This window comes from Harpegnathos saltator, unplaced genomic scaffold (assembly GCF_003227715.2).
Source record: "Harpegnathos saltator strain DR-91 unplaced genomic scaffold, Hsal_v8.6 scaffold612, whole genome shotgun sequence".
Classification (NCBI taxonomy): Eukaryota; Metazoa; Arthropoda; class Insecta; order Hymenoptera; family Formicidae; genus Harpegnathos; species Harpegnathos saltator.
In genome coordinates, this window is record NW_020230441.1 from 502,501 (window position 1) to 524,956 (window position 22,456).

General features: G+C 51.8%; 1 protein-coding gene across 6 annotated transcripts in view; it reads right to left on the minus strand.

Moving 5' to 3' along the window:
* Nucleotides 1–22,456, minus strand: part of Nckx30C (solute carrier family 24 member Nckx30C) — a 63,176-nt gene that overhangs the window by 23,534 nt on the left and 17,186 nt on the right. For 2 of the 6 annotated variants that reach the window (XM_025304493.1, XM_011141151.3), the window contains one exon: nt 7,992–8,274. In XM_025304493.1, the coding sequence (XP_025160278.1) occupies nt 7,992–8,274 (283 nt within the window). Of the gene's footprint in view, nt 1–7,991; nt 8,278–22,456 lie in introns of all 6 variants that reach the window. The other 4 variants (XM_025304492.1, XM_019841428.2, XM_019841427.2 and 1 more) reach the window with 3 other exon arrangements.

The following is a 22,456-nucleotide window of genomic DNA, read 5'->3' on the forward strand; positions in this document are numbered from 1 at the left end:
GACGGTTTCTAGGTCAGGGTCCCGATACACACTCGCCACTCACCACCACTCAGGATGCACTCAAAACGCGTCCCGCAAATTTATTCGAAATCAACCAGCCAGCGACGCGTCCGCCACCTCCACCACCACCACCATCGCCGCCGCCGCCGCCGCCGCCGCCGCCGCCGCCGCCACTGCACTGGCCTCTAACAAAACGCACCTCGTTCTCCAGCTGATTCTTTTCTTTTCAGCCTCTTTCGGGCTCGTGCTAGACCAGACCCGCCCGCGAGCGAACTCGGCGAAGGATTCCACGGGCGAATCCACCCCTCGTAGCGTCGTTGGGCGCTATACACTCGGCGAGACGGGGGAGAAAAAGAGAAACCACGGCGGGGCGTGCTGCCTCGACCAGGACGCGCGAGACGGATGTACGTGCGCTTTTGAAAACGCCGTATTGAACGTTTCCCACGCTATCGAGATTAATGACGCGCTTCCGTCGCGACGGCGGCGGCGGCGGCGGCGGCGGCGTCGCGCGGATGTATGTACGTGCGTGTGTGGGTGGGTGAAAGAGAAAAGAGCGCCGCGACGCGCGCTCGCACACGCGGCGATTTTACGCCGCGTTACTTCCGCGCGGATTCGCGAACGTGACTTGCGTCTTGCGACGGCATTTCCCGTATTTTGCTGAACGCCGAGAGCGACCGCGCTGGGCGCCGGGCGCGAGCAGGGCTGCGCGCATTGTCGACGGCCGTGATTCTTCGTTTCCACCGGCACCACCAAGGATTCGCGCACTCCGGAATAGACTCGAGCGCGACTGAGAGAGAGAGAGAGAGAGAGAGAGAGAGAGAGAGAGAGAGAAAGAGTGAGAGAGAGAGAGAAAGAGTGAGAGAGGGAGGGGAAAAGTCAGCCTCTTTCGGTACTCTTTGGAGCAGGACGGCGCTATTAATTACGACACTTGGTGTAACAAGGCAGCAGCGCCGAGCAGCAAACTCTATAGCCACGCGCAGCGTGCTGCTATGTACACCGGCGGTATGCTATCTGGTAGCAATCCCGAAGTTTCGTTGGGTTGGGCTATATCGAGATTAGATGGTGGCACGGATTGAAGCGAGACACACACATACACAGACAGACAGGCGCAGAGAAAGAGAGATACACATACACACAGAAGTGCGCGCGCGGGAGACACGTGCCGCTCGAGCGTGCTGTTGGAAAATCGAACGAACATCACTTCGAGTATTACGTGTCGTATTTTCGAGTGACACGAATCAGCCGTAATGTCGTGGATGCGGCCGTCTGGATTGGTCGCGGTCTCGCATTATCATTTCGCGCGGCGCGCGAGAAATGAAATTACGGGCCCGGTGAAAAATATCGACGTCGGCGATTGCCGCCAAGTAGACAGGTCGGACTCGCACGTCGCCTCTCCGAGGCGCTCTCGCGGCGAGCAAAGAGGAACGGTGGACGCGAATGAAATTGCAATCGATACTCAGCCGGATCAGGCTTGAAACGCGACGGCCGGTCGTTTAGCTCCGCGCGAAGGGGCGGATGGATATCTCTTTATCCTTCAATTAGCTGCTATTGGATTATACTTCCGTATAGAATTTTTCTCGCGTAAAATACACATCGCGGCGGATTTAATGCCATCACGGGCCGACAGGGAGAGAGAGAGAGAGGGGGGGCTGGGAAGAGGGAGAGAGAGAGAGAGGGGGGCTGGGAGGAGGGAGGGAGGGAGGGAGGGAGAGAGAGAGGCGAGCGGAGATACACGAGCTTTCGTTTCGTTTTCGGACACCCTCGGCAGCACGAGGGAGATCGATGCTGAAAATTAACATGCTAGCGGCCTGAATGGCCGTAGCCATCGCGCCTCTCGCGATATAACCCGAGCGCGTTTCTACGTCGGCTTGCCGCGCTCTCGTCGTTTCCCTCGCGGCGAATACGGACTAGCGCGAGCGATACACACACAGGTCGCAGCGAAACGCTCGAACGTGACGATTCGGAGAAGAAAAGGGGCAATTTACGGTAAGTACGTATATAACCCCAACGAGATATTCTCGGGAGATTGCCGCTGGCGACTTTTCTTCTCTTTTTTCTTCACGCCCCCCTTTTTCCTCTCTCTCTCTCTCTCTCTCTCTTTTTTTCAGCGAGAGAGATCATATCAAACGTAATGACGAGAGAGTATTTTAATTAATTAATTAGTAATAAGAGAGTATTTTATTTAAATTTTTCTGCAATTCCGGCGAATTACAGAACGAGACGTTTAAATCGTGGGAGTGATGCACGTGTATGTCGGCCGAGTGAAAACGCGACGACAGCGAGGCGCGCACGTGACAGGCACGAAGCGCAATCGCCGCGGAATAGCGGGATAACGCGGGCTGACTTATCGGAATCCACCGAACAGCACTTATCGACGTAAAGCGGAATCGCCCGGCATGTAATATCGCTTATGACTGTCGCCGGCACAATAGATCGATTATTGCCCCGTCCCTTTCGATATCCTTGCAACAATCGGGCCGAATCGCTAATATTGCTAATATCGCTTTATTGCGGGGCGCGCGCGCCGGAAATGGAAGCCGCGGCGGTGATCTCCGCTGCCGTCTCTGCGAAATAGTTGTACGACTGACTCGCGATCTCCCTTTGACGATAATCACCGAACGGCTGGTAATTGGCTGCCGGTAGCGCCCTTATTCTCCACGTTCGAGTGGACACTTTCGGCGAACTTTGGACGAAGAAACTTTCCCAAACACGACGTCGAGAGAGAGAGAGAGAGAGAGAGAGAGAGAGAGAGAGAGAGAGAGAGAGTGAGAGAGAGAGAGAGAGAGAAGAGAAGTAAGCCGGGGATCTTCTCTCTTCCTTCGGACTACCGTTTGATGTGTTTCAACGAGATTACCGGCCGCGATCCAGTCGAATAATCGCATGCTTATCCTTGGAAACTACCGTGCAAGCGTCTTCTGCCGCGCAAGAAAGAACGAATTCTCGAACGAATTCGCACGGTGACGTTTATTAACTGCTAAGTTAGCTGCAGGAGACTGCCCTGTGAGAGTGGAGGTAATAGAAATCCTAAAATACACCAATGTCGGCAATCTTCCGCCGAATGAGTTCGAGATCTTGTACACGCGCGCAGGTGGCGTATGTGCTGGTGTGTATGTGTGTGTGTGTGTATATATGTGTATGTAAGTTACGTGTGTATGTACATACGTACGTAACACATACGGGCAGAGACGAAGACGGTCGCGCAAATGGGGTCAGGTCACGCGGCGCTTGCACGAAGAAGAAAAGGGTGACCATCATTTAGGCAACCCCTTCTCGCGCGAGCTGCGACGCGTCGGTCGTCGCATTCTGCCGACCGAACGCCGACAAGGCGTAAAGTCGGAGGGCACGAAATACGCCGGGTAGGTGGCGCGTACAGTCGTGCGATCCTCGTCGAGGGGCTTTACGTGGACCTTCGAAAATCCCGCGGCCGCATTCACGTCGATAAGCAAGCCCTGCGACAACGCGTCGTTTCTTTCTCTTTTCCACCTTCGCACCATCCGAATCGACAAGCGGAGTCGCGCGAAACGAAATTAAACGGTACATCGCACGTCGGCTTTAAGCTGCCCCGCTCTCTCCCTCCCTCCCCCCTCTCTCTCTCCCTCTCTCTCTTTCTCTCCATGGATGTGTATATTTCTTTTTTGCGCGTCTCACATTTGCGAGTGTGCGCACACACTCGGCGCGCGCGCGCGTCGAACGGCTAGTTATTCCGTTTTATTCATTGTTTGTTTACCCTGCCGAAATCGATGCCGACGGTCCCCCTATGGCGGCGGAGAGCCGCGTTAATAAGACTCGCCGCGCACGCGAACGGCGCTTTCCCGTCCCGAGCGGCCGAACAGCCGAAATTCCCGGCGGCCGAGGGGAACTGATCCGCGGCTAATCTGGGCCGTTTAGAAAATGGAAACGTTATCGTGTTTTCCACGCTTTTTTGTTGATACCGTCGTATACACTCGCGGCGACTGCGCGCGCGGCTCTATGACGGGGCAACGGCGAAATAATGCTGCCAGCCTCGGGGCGCGCGCGCGCGCGCCTCGATCTATAAATGCACACACGGGCAAGCCTGGCCGCGAACAAGAGGGAGAAATATCACGGTATACGAACTGGCATTTATTCCCCGGTCTCTGTCGAACCGAAAGAGCGAGAGAGAGAGAGAGAGAGAGAGGGGGGGGGAGGGAGGAAGAGGGAGCAAAGAGAGAAAGAGAAAAAAAAAACCGGTCGCTCTCTCGCGTGTATCGCGCGCATTTAATCTTTCGTACGCGCTAATCGCGTCGATACATCGCGATCGCGCGCATACTCCCTCGTTAACTCTCCCGCGTATCCGCGAACGAGCGTAATGAAATTTCGCCGATTTCTGTCGCGCTCTCAACGACGCCACGCGCGCCTGCGGCTCGGCCGTTTCGCCGAACAATCGCTGATTCAATATGACCGGCGACGAGCGCAGGTGCGAGAACGAGCGTTTATATCGAATCCGAGTACGCAGGACGGTTTGCGCTCCGGCCGATCGTAAATGTCGCGATCATCCCGCGGACAAAGGCAGCCGCCGCATCCACAGACTCAGCATGTCAGGCGGAGCCCTTCGATCGATTAGCTGTGTGGTCCAACAGTTGTAAATCGACTGTTTGCGGTCGCCCTACGCGCGGAATGCAATCGAGGGCCTTAACGCGGCGATTAATCGGCTTATGACTCGCGCGGCTAATCGGAGCCCGGGGCGAATCTTCATTGTCCGGCCGAGCCGGCGATTTCGCGGGGAATTTGTCTTACGCGACCCGGGACGGTTCTTCGGATTATACGGCCGGTGCAAATTGTCACGTACGGCGCAACTCGAGCGCGTTTGCGCGGCGGAGGGAGAAGGAGGACGTGACCCTCCTCGCGATAAACGTCGCGATGTTTTGCACGGCTACGTCGCGGTAAACGCGCACGGGCGTTTATCATGAAAATATTCAGTCTCCCGGCGGTGCGTGAAAATAATGGAATGCTTGAAAATGTATTTACTTATGGCGCGGCACGCGAATGTAAACGAGCTTTTTCAATCGGCGAACACTGCGCCGTCCTTGGTCGAGTTAAACCAACGAGATCGGACTTTCGCACTTCGATGCTGCATGATCGTCCGAATTAGCAACGCGATGAATGCGATCGAATGACGTAATGCGCGCGTTAACGCTCCACGGATCCAACGCCAATAATTTAGGACGGAGAGTATCACTGACATTGCTTCTCTTCCTCTCTCCTTCTCTCCTCCCCGCTTTCTCTCTCTCTCTCTCTCCCTGTACGCTTCCAATCTTCGCCGAATAATTTATTAGCGGACGGCTATAGCCCGAGGCACGACCCGGCGATCACGTTCGTCATCGATAACTATTTTCGGACGTATCCGAGCAGTGAAAATTTAAACCAATTAAGCCGTAAGGACGCTCGATACAAAATTCCTGCGCGGGCGATTTTTATCAGGCTCGCATAGCATAGGTGCAACGTCGATAATACTTCGCATATTTATCGTGGAAGTGACTCGGCATAGGGAATATTATCCGTTAATCGATGAAGATCCGTCCTCGTGGATCCTCCACGTGTAAAAGTCCAAGTGCCGGGAGAAACTCGCTCCCTCCTCTCCTCGCTTCTTCCCCCCCTCTCTCTCTCTGTCTCTCTCTCTCTCTCTCTCTACGCATCACGAGTGCAGCGTGCATTAGGAGCATTTCGTCGTTGCGATCGATATAGCATGCATGTTGCAGGTCCGACAAACAAGCGATTTATAATATATACATAGCGGGAGACCGTTCGACGGCTACGCTCGCGAGACCGCGTGCGTCGCCGACGACAATGGTCGACGTGCATCCTCCGAAAATGTGTGCACCGTCCTTATTTCACGCACATTTCCAGGTACCGTTCGTCGACGATATGATCGATGATGCGGTCTGACGTTCGATCCGGCAGTCCACATGGATAGAGTGAATCCACGAAAAGCTCCCCTTCCAATGTGCTTTCACGTACGATTCCTTCTACTCGAGTGTCAAGCCAGCTTTCCCACACGACAGAGTCGTGGTCAAACGAAATCTCTCGAACCGAGAACGGTGCTCTCGCCGATGGTTCTGTTCTCGTTAACGTGACGATTATACGGAAATCACGAGTGCCGCGCGCGGAGGTCGCGTATGGCTCGCAATAATAGCTCGACCAGTGGAATAAGATGTCGGGAACGGGATGAATTATCGGCGGCATTTGGGAAAATAGCGACTACTGTTCAGTCTCTCCCGCATTGGTATGATCTAAATATAAGCGGGTGAATTTTTAGAAAGTACCCGTTGCTTCCCCCAGCGCGAAATCGCGGATTTATCGGTCGAGTTTAGCCGCACGGAATCTCACCGGTCAAGACTCGGGATATTTAAGGGGAGAACAAAATTTCCTCTCGCGCGCCTTGCAATTTTCGAACAACTTTGGGATATTTGTCCGTCCGTCCGTCCGTCCATCTGCATGGAGCCGCGTCTTTTGTTAAACGCTTTTGCGTAATTCTACGTTTAAAAACACTTTATTCGTCGAGCTTTCGGGAATTCCGTGACTCATCTCAGGAATATGTCGTCGGAATGACTTTCCGTGAGCTCGCCGGTTTAGTTCGCTCGCAGCGCTACCGTCACAAAAGAGTCGACTATTAATTCTACAAACTAGCGCGCGTGGAAAATAAATCAGCGCCAGATGGGATCGCGAACTGCGGAGTCGCGCAACCGATCATTTCGACAATGCGACAAATTCTCTTCTCTGCTCCTTTTTCTTTTCTCCTTTCTTCTCTATTTTTCTTTTTAATAGCGTGGTTCGACAGATTCCTTTCACCGGTCGAATTTCAGGATCTACTACGCAATAGAAGTAGATTAAATGGCCCGTGATCCACGCGAATGAATAGCCATTGTGACGCTAAAGAGAAATTTGAGTCGCCAATTTGCATCGCGGTGAAACTGTATCGGCAGCGAAAAAAGTCCCGCGGAGCTGCGTTTATAGCGTCGCTCTACCGCGCGATCGTTCTTAATTGAACCCGATCGAACGTTTATTAATGTTCGTTTGAAATTCCGTGGGAACTTTATGTTATCGCCGATGGTCTGCCGGCACGTTCTCGGGACGCGCCGGCTCGCGTTTCAACCTTCTCGCGTTTACTTTGTCGAATGTTTCAATTGTCTATTTACGTGCGATTCATTTATTATATATCGTGGACAAAGGTCAGCTCCGATGCGGCGGGATGCGCTCGGAGAGCGTATGTCCCGCGCACAGTTTCGTCAGGAAGAGGAGAAAGAAAGAGAAGGAGAGAGAGTGAGAGTGTGAGAGAGAGAGAGAGAGAAAGAGAGAGAGAGAGAGAGAGAGAGAGAGACAGAGAGAAAAACGAAAAAAGAGAGAAACGTGTCTTCCCCTCGGACGTGACGAATCTGCATTTCTCCGCGCGAGTGCGGCACCCCTTGCATCAATCTCCCGGCAAGACTGGGATGGCAACTCGCGTAGAATTACGGCAAAATCGCGACCATCGTTCCATGTGGAGAGAGCTCAGCTACCAGTCGGCCGACATGGAGGGGGATGCATCAGTGCATAGCAGCATGCTGCGGCGCGATGCGACGCGAAACGCGGAAGGAAGCGAAAAGATCGCGGAAGTGCGCGCTTGTCCGCGCTGTTACGCGTCGATGTATACACACACACATGTCTGCAATACACAAACGCGGCCTCCTCTCGTCCTCCTTTTCTCTCGTCGGTGCGCGCGAGAGACGACAAAACCGAACATACACATACACACACACACTCTCTCTCTCTCTCTCTCTCTCTCTCTCTTTCTCTCTCATTCACATGGTACAGGCGCGCGGCGCTTTTCACACACGCAGACACACATACGCGTACCGATCGCGATGCGCGCGGCACACACAGGCATAGGGAAACACACACACGTACACGTACATCGACATAATCAGCGTGCAGCAAAGCGCACAAGCGAGCCAAGAAGCTGCAAGCGAGAGTGATAGAGTGTGGAGTTGGTATACCGGCGCGGGACTGACCGTCGTGGAGCGGATCGATCGTGTGGATCATAAGCTGCAGCAGCCCGTGGCGGAACTTGGCGTGGCTCTCCCGCGTTGAGTGAGAAGACGGGCCCCCTCCGTGGGCACCCTGCTCGCAACCCTGTCCGGTACCGGTGCCGCCGGCACCGCTGCTGCTGCCGCCCCTGCTGCTGCATCCGGCTTCCCCGGGCACCGGTATGCCGCTGCTTCCGCACGCACCCGATACGCCACCCACGCTCGTCTCGCTACTGTTGGTCGCGTTCGGATGCTGCTGGAACATACACAGACGCCATTGCGGCGCTCAATGGACGCTTCACGATTCATTTTCTCCTCGTCCCTCCTTCATCGTTAAACTCTGCTATTGTGTGGATGGGTAGGTATGTGTGTGTGTGTGTGTGTGTGTGTGGAGTCCGTCACGCGTGTCGCGTGAAAAGTCGGCAGAGCAGCTGGTGATGTGCTTTCGCCGAAAGCGGGAACGACGGAACTTTTCCGTTTCGGGAGAGTCCACAAATGCTGGGGGGGAGCGGGGGAGGGTGGCAATTAGCCTTCCCTCCTCGCCGACGTACGAAGGACAACGCGCATCGTCGTCCGTCACGCGCGGCGCGGCGTCCCGCCGATTGATTTTTGCGTCGTCCTCGCTATCTCGTCCGGCGGTGTTACGCGCGACACGCGTTTGCGCTATTGTTACGCGCGCGCGGCACGCGAGTAACTCGATCGCGGCTAATTCGGGACGCTTATAATCAGCGGCGGTTGTGTCCGCTTTCTAATCAGGCTCGTTATTGTCGCAATAACGGCCTGCCGCGGAATACAAATTCGCCGCTGCGCGCCGGAGAGCCGACCGCTGGGATTAAAACTTGCCCGGCGACCACGGACGCTATCGCGGTCGGAGCATAATTAACACTCTCGGTGGCAGGTCTGCTAACAAACGCCACCGCGATATTTAAGCGTCGCGCGGTCGTGTACTTAGTCCTAGCCTCCTAGCGGCGGCCCATGGCGGCGCATTCCGCCTTCCTGTCCTGCTTTGCCTTATTCACGAGCAAGGTGACTTCGTCATTCCGCGTCAAACTCTCCGTGGCCTCCCCTTCTGCTGCTGTTCCCCTCCCCCTACCGGCCGCAGATTCTCTCGTAGCGAGCTCACTTCCAGTTCGATCTCGATCGATCGGTGCAACAACGAGAGAAACAACCCGTTGTTTGTTGCGTTGCTTATGAGTTTCATCTACGAATCGCGTCATCGCGATCTAAGCCCCGGGAGACCCCACCTCGCGCGAAAGTCACGGGAAACGCGCCGTATTGTTCCAACGATGTTACAAGCTGCTAAGAGACGAAAGAGTTAATTACAACTTGCTCCAACTTGCGATGTTTAAACCGCGTGCTTTATCGCGGGTGTGATTCGTTATCAACGGCGACATTACTCGCGACAGGCTTTGCGGAGGGATGAAAAATGGAGGATAAGCACCCTCCTTTTCCCTCTCCCCCCTCTTCCCTCTCTCTTTCTCGCTGACCTTCCCAGGAATGTTGAATTTCCATCTAAAACTACAACGTCAGAGCATACCTGAAATTTAAGAAGTTAGAAAGCGCCTGAATTTTGCAAACCTTTTCTTTCGTTATTGCGCTGCGTTACTATGGAACAATCCTCCTCCTTCGATTCACGACCATTAATCGATTATGAATCTACAGAGCCTTGATTGTACTTTTTTATGGATTCCTTCGACTCTCATAGGTGAAGAATTTAGAGGACTCATTTTTATTCTATTCTTCCTGAACGATCTGGCAAAGTTGTCTAAGAGCTTCTTTTTAACTTTTTTTGGTCTTGGATCAATCTCTCTGTTACACACATTTCAATATTTATAATTACGTATTGTTATTACGATACGAACGTTAAATGTGAATTTACAATGTGAGAAACTGACTGTACTGCCTCTCGTCATCCATTTGGGATATAAATTTGTATTTAGTGCTCAATTTTTGTCTACTTGAGGAGACATATCCCAAAGTGCGTAATAATAAATAGTGCTCTTCCCCCCCCCCTCTTTCTCCTTCTCTTTCTCTCTCCGCGGCGGAAGACTCGTGTACCGACCAGCTGCTTTATTTTCGCGAGGCTTATTCGTCGACGCGGCTTTACACGCACACACATAGAAACGAACACATTCACACACGTCGGAATGACACTGACGATACGTGGTGTATCGAATAAAATAACACAGGCGAGGTCGTTTCGTGTCGTCGTCCGAGTTTGCCGAAACGCCACGATGCATTTTTCAATTGTTACCTCCCTCTTCCTTTCTCTCCCCCTTCGCTTTCCTTTCTGACGGAAACGGGACCGTCTGCTCTCGCGGCATCTCCGATGAAAGACGACGGCACGGCATTGTTAAATCCGATGCGCATGACACGAGGTCTCGTTCGGCACTCGCGCATTAGCGGATCATCTCGCAATAACTTCTTCCGCGGCGCAGCGAAATAATGATATTATCCCGGAACGACATTGTGCCAGTCGCGGTTCTCGCATGTCGTGGCTTGTATAAATATTCCACGGAATATGCCACCGCCGCAATATGTTAAGTACGCGAGTGGTACAATTGTGAAATCTACAGGATATGCGAGCGAGACCTGATGACAGAGGAGGGAGAGAGAGAGAGAGAGAGAGAGAGAGAAAGAGAGGTCGTCCCGAAAGAGCCAGATTCAATGGAATCGAAATCATGTTTTTCCCCCTTCGCGAAAAATCGTCAGCAGCCGAGGAAACTTCCCATGACGACTTTCCATCGCGCTTCGATTTCCGTCTCATTAAATATATTCCAGCGAGTGTCGCATCCATATTTGCGGGTTTAACGTCTGAGAGAGGTACGCGCTACCCTGGTGAACGATACTCCGAGGAAAGGATACTCGTAGAGGAAGTTTTAGCCTACCGTAATGTCATTAGAGAATGAAACTAATATAGCCTAATGAAACTAATATAGTGCATTATAGTTCGCCGCACGACGAAGATGTTTCGCCAAGATTGTGTTAACCGATAATGCTGTTATAGACACACACCGTGTGTCCGGAATATATTGTACGACGACTCCTTGCAAAATGTTATAACGTTTAATTGAATCGAACGGTCTCATACGTGTGCGCGTGTGCGTGTTTGCATCCGTGTGTCTGTGTAATTTAATCTGCAACACCGGCAACGCCGAGCCCCATTCGAGAGACTGTTATAACATTAAATCTAAAACGGTCGAAAGAGATCAAGCCGCGAATGCGAAACGCGACATGACAAAGATTGATAAAACAAGAAGCAACGGTCGGCTCGATGAAAGGGGGGAAAAAGGAACAAACATTGCGATATTTAATCCGCGCACGAGACATTTACAACTGTCTCGCGCGCTATTGTGCGCGCGCGCGCGGTTTGTATTTTAAACTACAATCGCCATTGTGTTATCTGCGAGGTAGTTTCTGCCGTGGGACGTAGGACGACGAGCTTTTCCAGTGGGCGATGCGTGTGGGCTTCGCCATCAATGGCGGATACCTGCCGATGATATGAATGCAGATAGGTACGAGTCTAAAGCGAGCAAAGCCGAGAGACCCCGCCGGCGCGGCGCGGCGCGGCGCAGCAGCCGCTGAGAGAGCTGCTGCGACAGCGGAGATACGGGTTTCTGCCGTTGTCACTCCGTTGTCGGGGTAATGAACTTTCTAATTACCAGAGGCGTCTGCGGATTCCGATTTGAATTTCGAGACAGCGTGTAACCGCGGAAATTATGGCGAAATTGTCGTGCGCCAGGACGCGCTCGCGCTACGATAACTTTCGGGGATTAATCCTCAAATATTTAAGGCGAAGTTACAACTACCCGACGTTGGCGCGACGCGTAATCCGTATTGTTAAATCTGAAATCCTATAATTACGAGCCACCTTCCGCGCGCACCCGTCGAAATTAGCGACGCCTCGGCGAGTCGGGCTCGATAAAAAATTTAACGCCGCGGATATTTATAGAGCTAGCTGAGAGATTACGCGGGGCATTTTGTGCGTGCGACATTCATGGTATCTGTCGCGTTTTCCGGCTAGCGAAAAATACGTCCCGCGTGGACATTAATAAGCTCCATATCCATCCTGTGGTTAACGTGATGCGCGATCGAGGCGGCTATTCGTTGACACTTTTATTTCGATTAACGCTATAAACCCGTTACTAATTATCATCGTTTCATATGCCACTCACGCGGCGGTAAAAATTCCGCGGCAATTTCGCGTAATTGTGAAACATTTTCGGAGAGAACGTTAATAACTTTCCTGGCGTCGGCGTGCATTCTAAACAAAAAAAGAAAAAAAGTCGATATACCCATTCAAGATTAACAATCTATCATCCAGCACCGAACCATCACCGGAGAATAAATCGCGCTTCAGCAGCGTGGTTTATAGGTTTTAACAATTTTCTCCTTCCGTGCGTATTTAGTTAAAATACCTAACGAGAACATAAGCCTGAACGTTAAACCACAATTCCCCCCAGATATATCATAAAGAAAGATAGATTATAATTTCCACAGCGCGATTTCTCCCATCTCGTTCCGATTCGCTCGCGAAAGCACTCCCGTAATGACATTAGCAGATCCTCTTTAAGGCGACAGATGCAATCGCAAAAATCGATCGGCAACATAGAGGAAGAAACGTTCGTCCATTGGAAGCGGGGCAGTCTCAGCTTTCGAGTGCAATTTGCCCCACGTCGCTACGACTTTCCTGCGCGGAAATATCGACGAGCGGCGAATCCTTTGACGGGGACCGGGGACCGAGGGGCCCGCCGACAATGTTGCGCCCCCCGCTCCTTTTCGGTCGAGCGCGCCGTCTCGGAGGCGTCAAATGCGCGGCATAAACGCACCGCCGCGCGATTCTTCGCGCCGCTCTGGCGTGCTTCGGACGACCGCACCTCGCCGAAAAATCGCCGTAGAAACGTGAAACAAACGCCATTCTCTTTGGAATTTTGCGCTGCGCGCGTTTTCACTGTGTGGCTTCGCGTATATACTTTTGTCACGACGCATGTTCACGTGCATAATCTCGACTCCAGGACACGCTGCGTACGTTATAATATATCGTTGTACGGACTTACGGAGAGAAACGGCAGAGTATTTTTAGACGCGGGAACAGAGAGCGTCGGTGGTTTGAAATCGCGCAGAGTACAAAGTTTCCTCGCATACGTCGCTCGATAAATCTCGCGCATGGGGCGGTTGGCGTCTTCCCCCCTGCCCCACTCCCCACGATGCGCGCGCGCGCGAGCGATTTCGTGATCTGTTACGTAACCGACGCGAGAAATCCACTCTTGGCTAATGAACGGGTGGTGTTGGCGAATATTCGGCCAAAAATTGGTTTTTGCCGGATCCGGGTGATCCGGATCCGACTGTAATCCAGCGCTGGATCGTGGATAAATGGTACCGATACCGTTACCGGTATCGAAAATCTAGTACGCGGTAACGGGCCGACCGTTAAGATCGATCGTAAAATTCCTATTCGCTATGTTCCATGCACAGCCCGTTTATCATATTCGTACACCCTTCAATGATACATGCCCCGCTGTAATTATCGATAAATCAGGCGCGTATAAATAATTCGCGGAGCGTCAGCGCAGCAAGTTGCGCGAGTTACGATTATCAGGCCGACTAATTGTCAACTTTGCTCATTAGCCGCGTTTGATTTTTATCTGGCCGAGCCAGATAAGATTATCTACGACACTGGCCGCGCGCAACGTGAATTATCATTCTCGCGGGAGGGGAAATTAATAAGCGAAAGCGCTTATGCACTTGCGCGCTGGTATCTGACGAATTATTTAATAGCCTCGCGCGGGGTGAAGCACGCGACTGAAGTATTTCCTCAACTAAATGTCACGTATTTTCTTTTCTCCCTCCCTCCCTCTCTCCCTCTCTCTTTCTCTCTCTCTCTCTCTCTCTCTCTCTCTCTCTCTCTCTCTTGTTCTGTCATCTTGCCTATTGTTTCTTGCTTTTCGGTTACGAGGCCACGGTTATTGTCCGGCGCGCGCGTAACGCAGTCGCGAGAAACAACAGGAGCGGAGTTTGTTAGCGGCAATTTCTGAACGATGGAGGCGCGCTACCGCGCGCACAATATGTTTACGGAAGTGAACCGTTATTCGACAGCGCTCGAGTTTCAACGGCGGCTTAATTTATTTCGTACGGCCGGCGTGTAATATCGCTGTATCCGAGCTGCCAGGGCTTTGTTCCGAAATCCGAGATATTTGATTGACGTCACAGAGTCCCAACGTTGCCAAGGCCGTACCATTTTCGACGGCCTCGTAACTTCTTCCCGGCGGGGAACTGCACTCTCAAAGCGAACCTAAGTCGGCTTATCAACCATTTCATTGGACTTGCCGAGAGATTTGTCGATGTCGCGACGGAACTTTTCGCCTCCTCGCGCTCCGCTTGCATTTTTCATCAATTCCGAAACACCGGCCCGCGCGACTCGCGTTACCGAACGCGAGCAAGTTTTGCTCCTTCTTTCTTCATCTATCCGTCTATAAATTTATCTATCTCGCTCGCTCGTTGCTGCGCGTCTGCACGCCCGCCGTTCTCTTCGCTGCTACCGCAAGTAATAAAAAGAACCGCATTTGCGAGGCACGCGAGGCTGACGCGGAACGAAGGAAGACCCGTCCTTGAATTCCCGCTGACTACCTCAGCCTCGACGGTGTTTGCTCTCTCATTCTTGACAATTTTATAACGTCGAGTAGGCCGGGAGAGACCGCCATAGTAATATCTGAGTCGAACTATAGGAATGCGAACGTAGCGCGCACAAAGGAGTCTTCGGCAATCGCGCGGTTGAAAATTGGCACGACTCCTATCTTTCTCGCGGTGCACTTTCTCCAGTGCACGTATCCGCGCGCACACAAAGGTCTCTTTTATATATTTCAAGCGCTGATCTTGTCAGTTGGAAAATTTATATGTCGACAGTCAGCTCTCTCGCTCTCTCTCTCTCTCTCTCTCTCTCTGCGGCCGCTTCTCTCGCTCGCGAGTTGACCGTCTCTCATCATTTTCACACGTCGCTGACGTGACAATCGCCATTGAGCGATCGCCACTAGCGTTGTCGTCGCTTGGAGATTATTCTCGCAAATCGCCATTCTCAGACGGTTCAAAGTGACGAGTCGAAAGCTTTAGTGCGGAAACTGACTGATTATCGCGTGTCCTTCGCAGAGACATGCAAAAGTCGTTACATTGTTACGACAGACTTCTAAATTTTAACATTTTTTATGCAGGGAAGAAGGAGATACGTGTTATCAGAGAGAGAGAGGGAGAGACTTTTTTTTCAGTATTGATCGACCTTTATTTCACAAACGTGCCTCGCACACATCTAATACGTTTATAGCTGAAAGATAAAGACCATCCCGTTGCGAGAAAATCGTTAACGCTTACGCGATCGCTCGCTACTGTACAAATAACTAGTCGACCGACTTCATCGCAAGGCGAAGCCTGACAAATGTGAAGCGCGCGTGAACGCCACTTAGCTAGAAGTGAGAATTTACGAGAGACACGCAGCGGTTTTGCCGAATGGATATCCGTCCGTCGTCCATCCGATCGATGGCCTTTTCACGTCCGAATTATGGCAATCCACACGCTTTTTCAGTGCTTCTCGGAAGTCGCCGATAGATTGCCGAAGGACCAAGGACGAGGCTCTTCTGCCGCTATTCTCCTTCTTCTGTCTCTCTCTCTCTCTCTCTCTCTCTCTCTCTCTCTCTCTCTCTCTCTCTCTCTCTCTCTCTCTCTCTCTCTTTCTCGTTTCTGTTTTTCTCCGCTCGCCCTTCACGGCGAATCTCTTTCCGCTTGGATATCGACTCGGGGAAAAATCGATGCGACGGCAAGATTGGGAGGACATTTCGCCTATGAACATAACTTTCGAATAAGCGGGCAACAAATAGCCCTCTGTCACGGAACCAGACGATTCCCGGTAATACAGGAAAATAATGAATAGCTGGAAACACAATACTCCCTTCGTGCGCCGTGCCGTCGTAAAACTGCAGGAGATCTCGCCAATTCCGAGATAGAGTCCGTTCCTCCTCGCGAACGTCATAATGTTATTATTCACCGCGTCGCACGCGCGGTAATTGGCATCAAGTTTCGGTTTTATCCAGCGCGCGAATCGGACCGGCGATGTGCTGTTTCGAGACGTTCGCGGAGCGCGCCGATCGGCAGTCGCCGCCGTCTCTAATTGAATGTTATCATCGACAGAGAAAATGAGACAGACACAGAGACGCAGAGACGAAGAGAGGATTGCGGCTCGCGAGCAGGTTGCCACGGGAGGAAGGACAATGCGCGCGCAGGACGAGGTAAGCTGCTTACGCAAACTCGCGGCGAATTTGCAGCGAGTTAGTTTAACATCGTCGCATACGTGTGTCACCGTCTCGTGTAAACAATCGCAATCACGTTCGGGGATCTTCGCGGGGTCTTCCTCTGTCACCTCTCGTTATATCGAGACCGAGTCGCGAGTTGTGTGTGGAGGATATCGTCCGAAAAATTTCCTAGACAGTTACTCGACCGCCTTCTCGCGCGCGCGCGCCAAATTATGTGTGTGTGTGTGTGTGTCCACCAGTGTGATTAGTGGATCTCGCAGTCAACTGTTGTGATAACGTAATAGAAGCCCCCGCCTTAAGTAACGACCGCCGAGCGTACGCTATTTTCGCGCGGAACGCACGCTAGTTCGCACGATGGACGAGTGGACTTTATTAAGATGTACACCGCGAGCACGTGCGAACAATACCGACAAAATAGCGGCCTGTAATTGCAGGAGATACGCTTTTTATAATGAAGTAATTCGATATATTCGATATACACGCACACGACACTCAGCAGCGAGTTAGCGAACATGGAATATCGCGCGCGGCTGTCGTTCTGCTTTCCCCTTTCCCTTCTACTTTCGTGCTTGTTCTCTTTTGTTTAGAAAAAATTGACTCGGCCGCCGCTCCATCGAGTACGATCACGCCGACAGCGCACGTATATTTTCTAAAGGCTAACTCGCATTTTTCTCGGCGAACGTCAGATATATTGTTTTACGACTTTTCCAAGTATTTTCGTGCCGACGATGCATATCGCACTCGCGTTCGATAGTTATGCAACGTATCCTGCTTTCACGAAACCAGGCGCGCGGTCTCGCGCAGAGAAGGAGCCTGGCTGTGCGAACGAAGGAAACCGAGAGGGCTAAGCGGGATCGCAGGAGAATAAGTGATTATCGCGAAATCGCGCGATAATCACTCACTCTCTCCATCATATCCATAATCGATCCTCATTATTCGCGGTCTGTGGCTGTTACGACGACGAGGCAGCGCATCGCGCTTCCATTTTCTCCCTTTAACACGCGCGTGATTCGATAGCAGCGCGATGGTGATTGTGGAAATGTTTCGCCGCGGTGAAGGTATTCACGTTAACGCAAAGTCGGCGATAAAAGTGCGGCGGGAGCCGTAAGTTTATTTATTAAGGCCGCTCGTAAAGAGAGTTTGGAGGATCGCGGATGTATGGAACGAAGTTCACTCGTAAAGATAATGTTTCCGGGCGAGGGGGCAGGCCGCGCTCGCCAACGGGGAGAAAAAGTCGCGGTACAAGGCGAAAAAAGGTGTCCGATATCGGGGGCAATTTGTTTTGCGCCCGCGCGCGCGATATTTATTCTGGAAAATGTCACTCGGCTCCTCCTCTCTCCTCTACGCGGGCGCGCGCGGCTCTGTCTCTCTCTCTCTCTCTCTCTCTCTCTCTCTCTCTCTCTCTCTCTCTCTCGGCGAGAAATTCTTTTAACGTGAAGTAAATTGGATCCGTTCCCGTTGGCTCGCCCTGCGAATTTAATTTGGCCAATGAATTAACGTCCGTGATATCCCGACGGCCTGGAAATATCCTCGCGCTTTAATTATGCAGGGCGAAGACGATGGGATTACCGTTGTAGCTGCATACCGCGACGATTACTTCGCGATTGTATCCGAAGCTGTTACGCGGTACGAGTGCGGATACTTGTAGAAACGCCGCGGTCGAGTTTTGTCGCGATCTCGTCGCGGCCTCGCCGCCGGCTGGAAGTTGCTCGGTAGTCGTCGTTGGCATCGCCGAGAATCGCGATATATCGTCGTGAAAGAAGTTATGCGCCATTCTTTCGGTCACACCGTCGCAAAATACGGCGAAGCGACGGGAGAATCGGGAGATTGGAAGGATGAGTCAACGGCTAATACGAAGACGCTTGCGACGTCCGTCCATTAACACGTGGACACAATTTGTGTAGAAATATTAGATATATGCAAGTTTCAGTCTTTCTTCTCAACCCTCTAATGTAATTATTTTAAATTGAAATATTCCCCCGCCGTTTTGTGTTTTTTCGTGAAGTTGGTATTGAACTTGCTAAAACGCAATTCATTATACAATGAGCGACGAAAAACTTTATATTCGACACTGTGTTCAGTATGAATTTCAGCAAGGAAAAGATGCTGCTAAAGCATGTGAATTCATTTGTTCTGTTCTGGGGAAAATATTGTGTCCCACGATACGCGTGCAAATATTGGCTTCGTCTTTTTAAAGACAGTAATTTTGACGTGAGCGCTCTGGAGCGCCACGAAAGCTTGAGAACGACAATTTGGAAACGTTGTTGGATGAAAACCCGTGCCAAACGCAAGTAGAACTTGCAGAACAGCTCGGAGTTGACCAGGCAACAGTTTCAAGGCGACTGCATGAAATGGGAAAAATTCAGAAGCACGGGCGCCGCATGAATTGTCGCGAAGTAGCATTGTCCGCCGGTTGAGTACGCGCTTTCCAGACAGCGTAAAAAAGATTTTTTGTCGAAAATTGTTGGCGATGAAAAGTGGATTATGTATGATGATTCTGAACGCAGACATGGGTGGACAACCCCGGACAACCTTCTACATCAGTGGCGAAACCAAATAGCAAAAAGGTACACAGCAAAAAATACTTTTTTGTATTCGGTGGGATGCGAAAGGTTATGTGCACCAGCGGATCACAATGAAAGGCGTTTTAGGAAGTTCAATACCAACCCTACAAAAGCACAAAACGACGGAAAAATATTGCAGTTTAAAATAATTACATTAGAGAACTGAAAAAAGACTAAAACTTTTGCATAAGTAAACTCACTCTCTCTCTCTCTCTCTCTCTCTCTCTAATTACAATTGCAGCCGGTGACTAGAATTTCCGCGGTGTGAATGCGAAGGACGTGCACGTGCATGCAAAACTGTACGCTGCTCGTCTCAACACAACGCGCTGGCCACCGCAAATAAACGAGAGGGAAAGGGAGAGAGAGAAGAAGAGGAAGAGGAAGAGGAAGAGAGAGAGAGAGAGAGAGAGAGAGAGAGATTTTCTAGCATGGAAATCGAAATCGCGTTTAGAGGTATTGATTTTCCTCTCGCGCCGGCCGCACACGGCGACGAAGCAAAAAGCGACATACATAAGTAACGCCGTTGTCACGCGCGCGTGCGATATTATAATCAACATATTATACCGGGGCGACCGTAGTTTAAAATTCTATCCTGCGTCATGCTATAGCTCGGCGGGCGTCGTTTAAATCTAAAATGTCATTGGCGGCGACGGGGAGTCGCGGCCCTTAAAAGCCAAGTTATAAATATCACAATAAATTCTCTTACCGTTGTTGCGCATACTTGAGACGTACGAGGCGAGCGAAGGGAGCGAGGCGTCGAGTCAAGTTGTATTATTAACCTACTTATACTACGGATAGTTGGAATAAACGACAACTATATCTCGCGCTTACGGAGAGAGTAACGGGCGCACGCCGGCGCATCGGCGCGAAGTGGGAGAGATTCGCGCGCGTGTCCGAAGACAAATGATTAATAAAATTATATGTAGTCGACTGAATATAAAGCAAAGCTGCCCGCATGCAGCGTGTTAAGCCCTGCGGCCGAGCCTCCGCTTGGCCTAGACAGCCGAGGTTGAAGTGTCCATTTGCATACCTGCAACTTGCAAAGCCCGCGGCCGGGCTGCCTACCGTTTGTCTAGAAACGATGTTTCCCGTTCTTATGATTTTTGCCGGCAGCCGGCGGCGATGTTGCTTTAATAGAGGTGTGTGCATTTGTGCAACGATAATATTAACATAACAATCGCTTTTTCCCGGTCGGGCCGATGCGAGTGACGTTCGCGTTGCGCGCAAAAATGAACTCGGATAAAAGATGGCCATGACATATAATACTCGCGATATTATCACTTCGAATAGTGCATGCACATAAACCTCTGCAAATATCAATTATCTTAGAGAGTAAATAGAAGAAACGTATTGTTTAGCAATTATTGGGCAATTTACAGTCTACGGCTATCTTACCCGAGTTTACGCTACGCGCGAGCGACTGCAAACAGTTCTGAAGCAGCAATGCACGCGGATGTGATATCGATTAATTCGCGATATCATCGTAATTTGTGCGAGCGAGCGACGGGAAAGACGACGGTCGAATTGGACGTCTTGAATGTCCGAGAGTTCGCGGATGTCGGCTGCGGCGAATTACGGCATTCGCGTGATAGATCGATGATCCCCGCGAGGTGTTTTCAGCCGCCTAGCCGACATTTTAGCGAAGCGATATATCCCGTATCGCGCGCTAACGATGCTTGTCCGATATCTCCCTGAAAAAACAGCGCGCGGAATAAGCGCGACGGCGATCGTTATGACGGAATGTCGCAGCTTCCGATTGCCAGGAGTGCGCGAGATCGCAGCGATTCGTCGCTGCGCTAATCGTCGCGCGGGTGATACTTTTCGGAGACTCGACACATATCGACAGATACCACCGACGCGAGATACACTCTCCTCCCCTCTCCCCTCCGTTTTCAACCCCCTCCGGGACTTGAAATCGATAAAGCGAAGAATTATTCTGCTCCAGCAACGAGGCGCGTCACACGGCGCGCAAACGTCTCCTCGATAACGCGCGCGAGCTTCCAAGCGTGCGTCTCGTGTTTTAATCAAGAGTTGCGCGGCGCAAGTTTGTTTACAATATCGCGTAATATAAAGGTGTTTGAAAATGCGAGCGCCGGTGCTTTTCTCTACAGAGCGGTGCGCGTCCCGCGGCGACGGCGGTTATTCGCGATTCGCGAAACGAACGAGCATGCCGATAACGTGCGACACGCGGACGCCGCGGTGCGCCGGGCAAGCGCTATTCGCGGATCGGGAGGAGCCACTCGAAAGCCTCAAATTGGAAGAAATTTACGGCAACTACGGCAACTCGCTCTAGCGTGCGAAACTAGCCGGGGCCCCGGCGAAGTCTCTCACTTCGAATCGGTTATCCTCGCGAGTCTGGGTAGTGGAGTCGCAATTACACAACTTTTACTTCCGACCCAGTTCGCGCTTCGTATAAAATCATTTCGCGCGAGCTTTACCCGAGCCGGGGCGCCGGATAACGGGCAAGAATTGCGGACAAATCCACGGTTCAATTCTATCCGTCTCGTCTGTCGTCTGCTTCGTCTCGTTCACCTCCTCCCCCTCTCCACTCCCTTTCTCTTTAGCTCTCTTTCTCTCTCTGTGTCTGTCAACGTGCTCTCGATTTTTCTAATATCGCGGAAGTTTCACATCGCTTCTGCGCTTGCTAAACTTCGCGAGACTTCGCGAGGACAACGCGAGACCGAGCTCGTCACGTGCGGACGACGCTGCGATTTCCGCGCGTTTCCAGCACAGCCGTCGCTCTCCCAGCGCGCAGCTTGCAGGCTTCAAAGTGGCCGGAGCGGATGGAAGCCGGCTGTTTAATCGTTAAACAGCTACCGGTGCGCGATACCGTTCTGAAAAATCGAACGCGATCCGGTCTAACGAGATCCAACGGAGGAAGAGTTCAAGGCGAGACGATGTCTCTCCTTTCTCTCTCGTCCTCCCCACTCTCTCTCTCTCTCTCTCTCTCTCTCTCTCTCTCACTCTTTTTCTCGTATCTCCGACGGTATTCCGTCTGACGCGTAAATCCGTCGGAATGAAATTCCCGTCGCGGAAGTCTCGTTTTAAGGAACAGCCGGCCGTTGGCGTTCAAACAAGGATGATGCGCGCGTTGACGAACGGCACGGGGAAAAAGAAGAGCAGAAGAAGAGGGGAAAAAAGCACAAAAAAGATCGATCTAGCGAAAAGCTGCGAGAGATTCCCTCCGATCGGCCCGACAATTCGATTATCCCGGCCGATTGGATTTTCCGCGCCGTCCATCAGGAGTAAATTATTTCGTACTACGGCCGGCAACCGTGCACGTTGCACGGCAGCGGCCGTGATGCAACGCGAACAACGCGACGTCGTCGTAAGGGGTATGGCAAAATAAGGGTCGCTTGCACTTTGCGGCTGATGCATCTTTCATGTAACTTTCGTAAGTTCGCGCGGCGAGACGCGCATACGAGTACGAATATTTCGCGCGAGCTGCCGGCTCGGCGGGCGTTCCGGGAATCAGAGCGCCGATCGGCCGGGGGGGATTTATCGAAGCGAGATACGGGGTTATCGAGGGTGCGGGCGATCAGTCGCGGACCCCGATATTCGTTTGCTCAAGCCC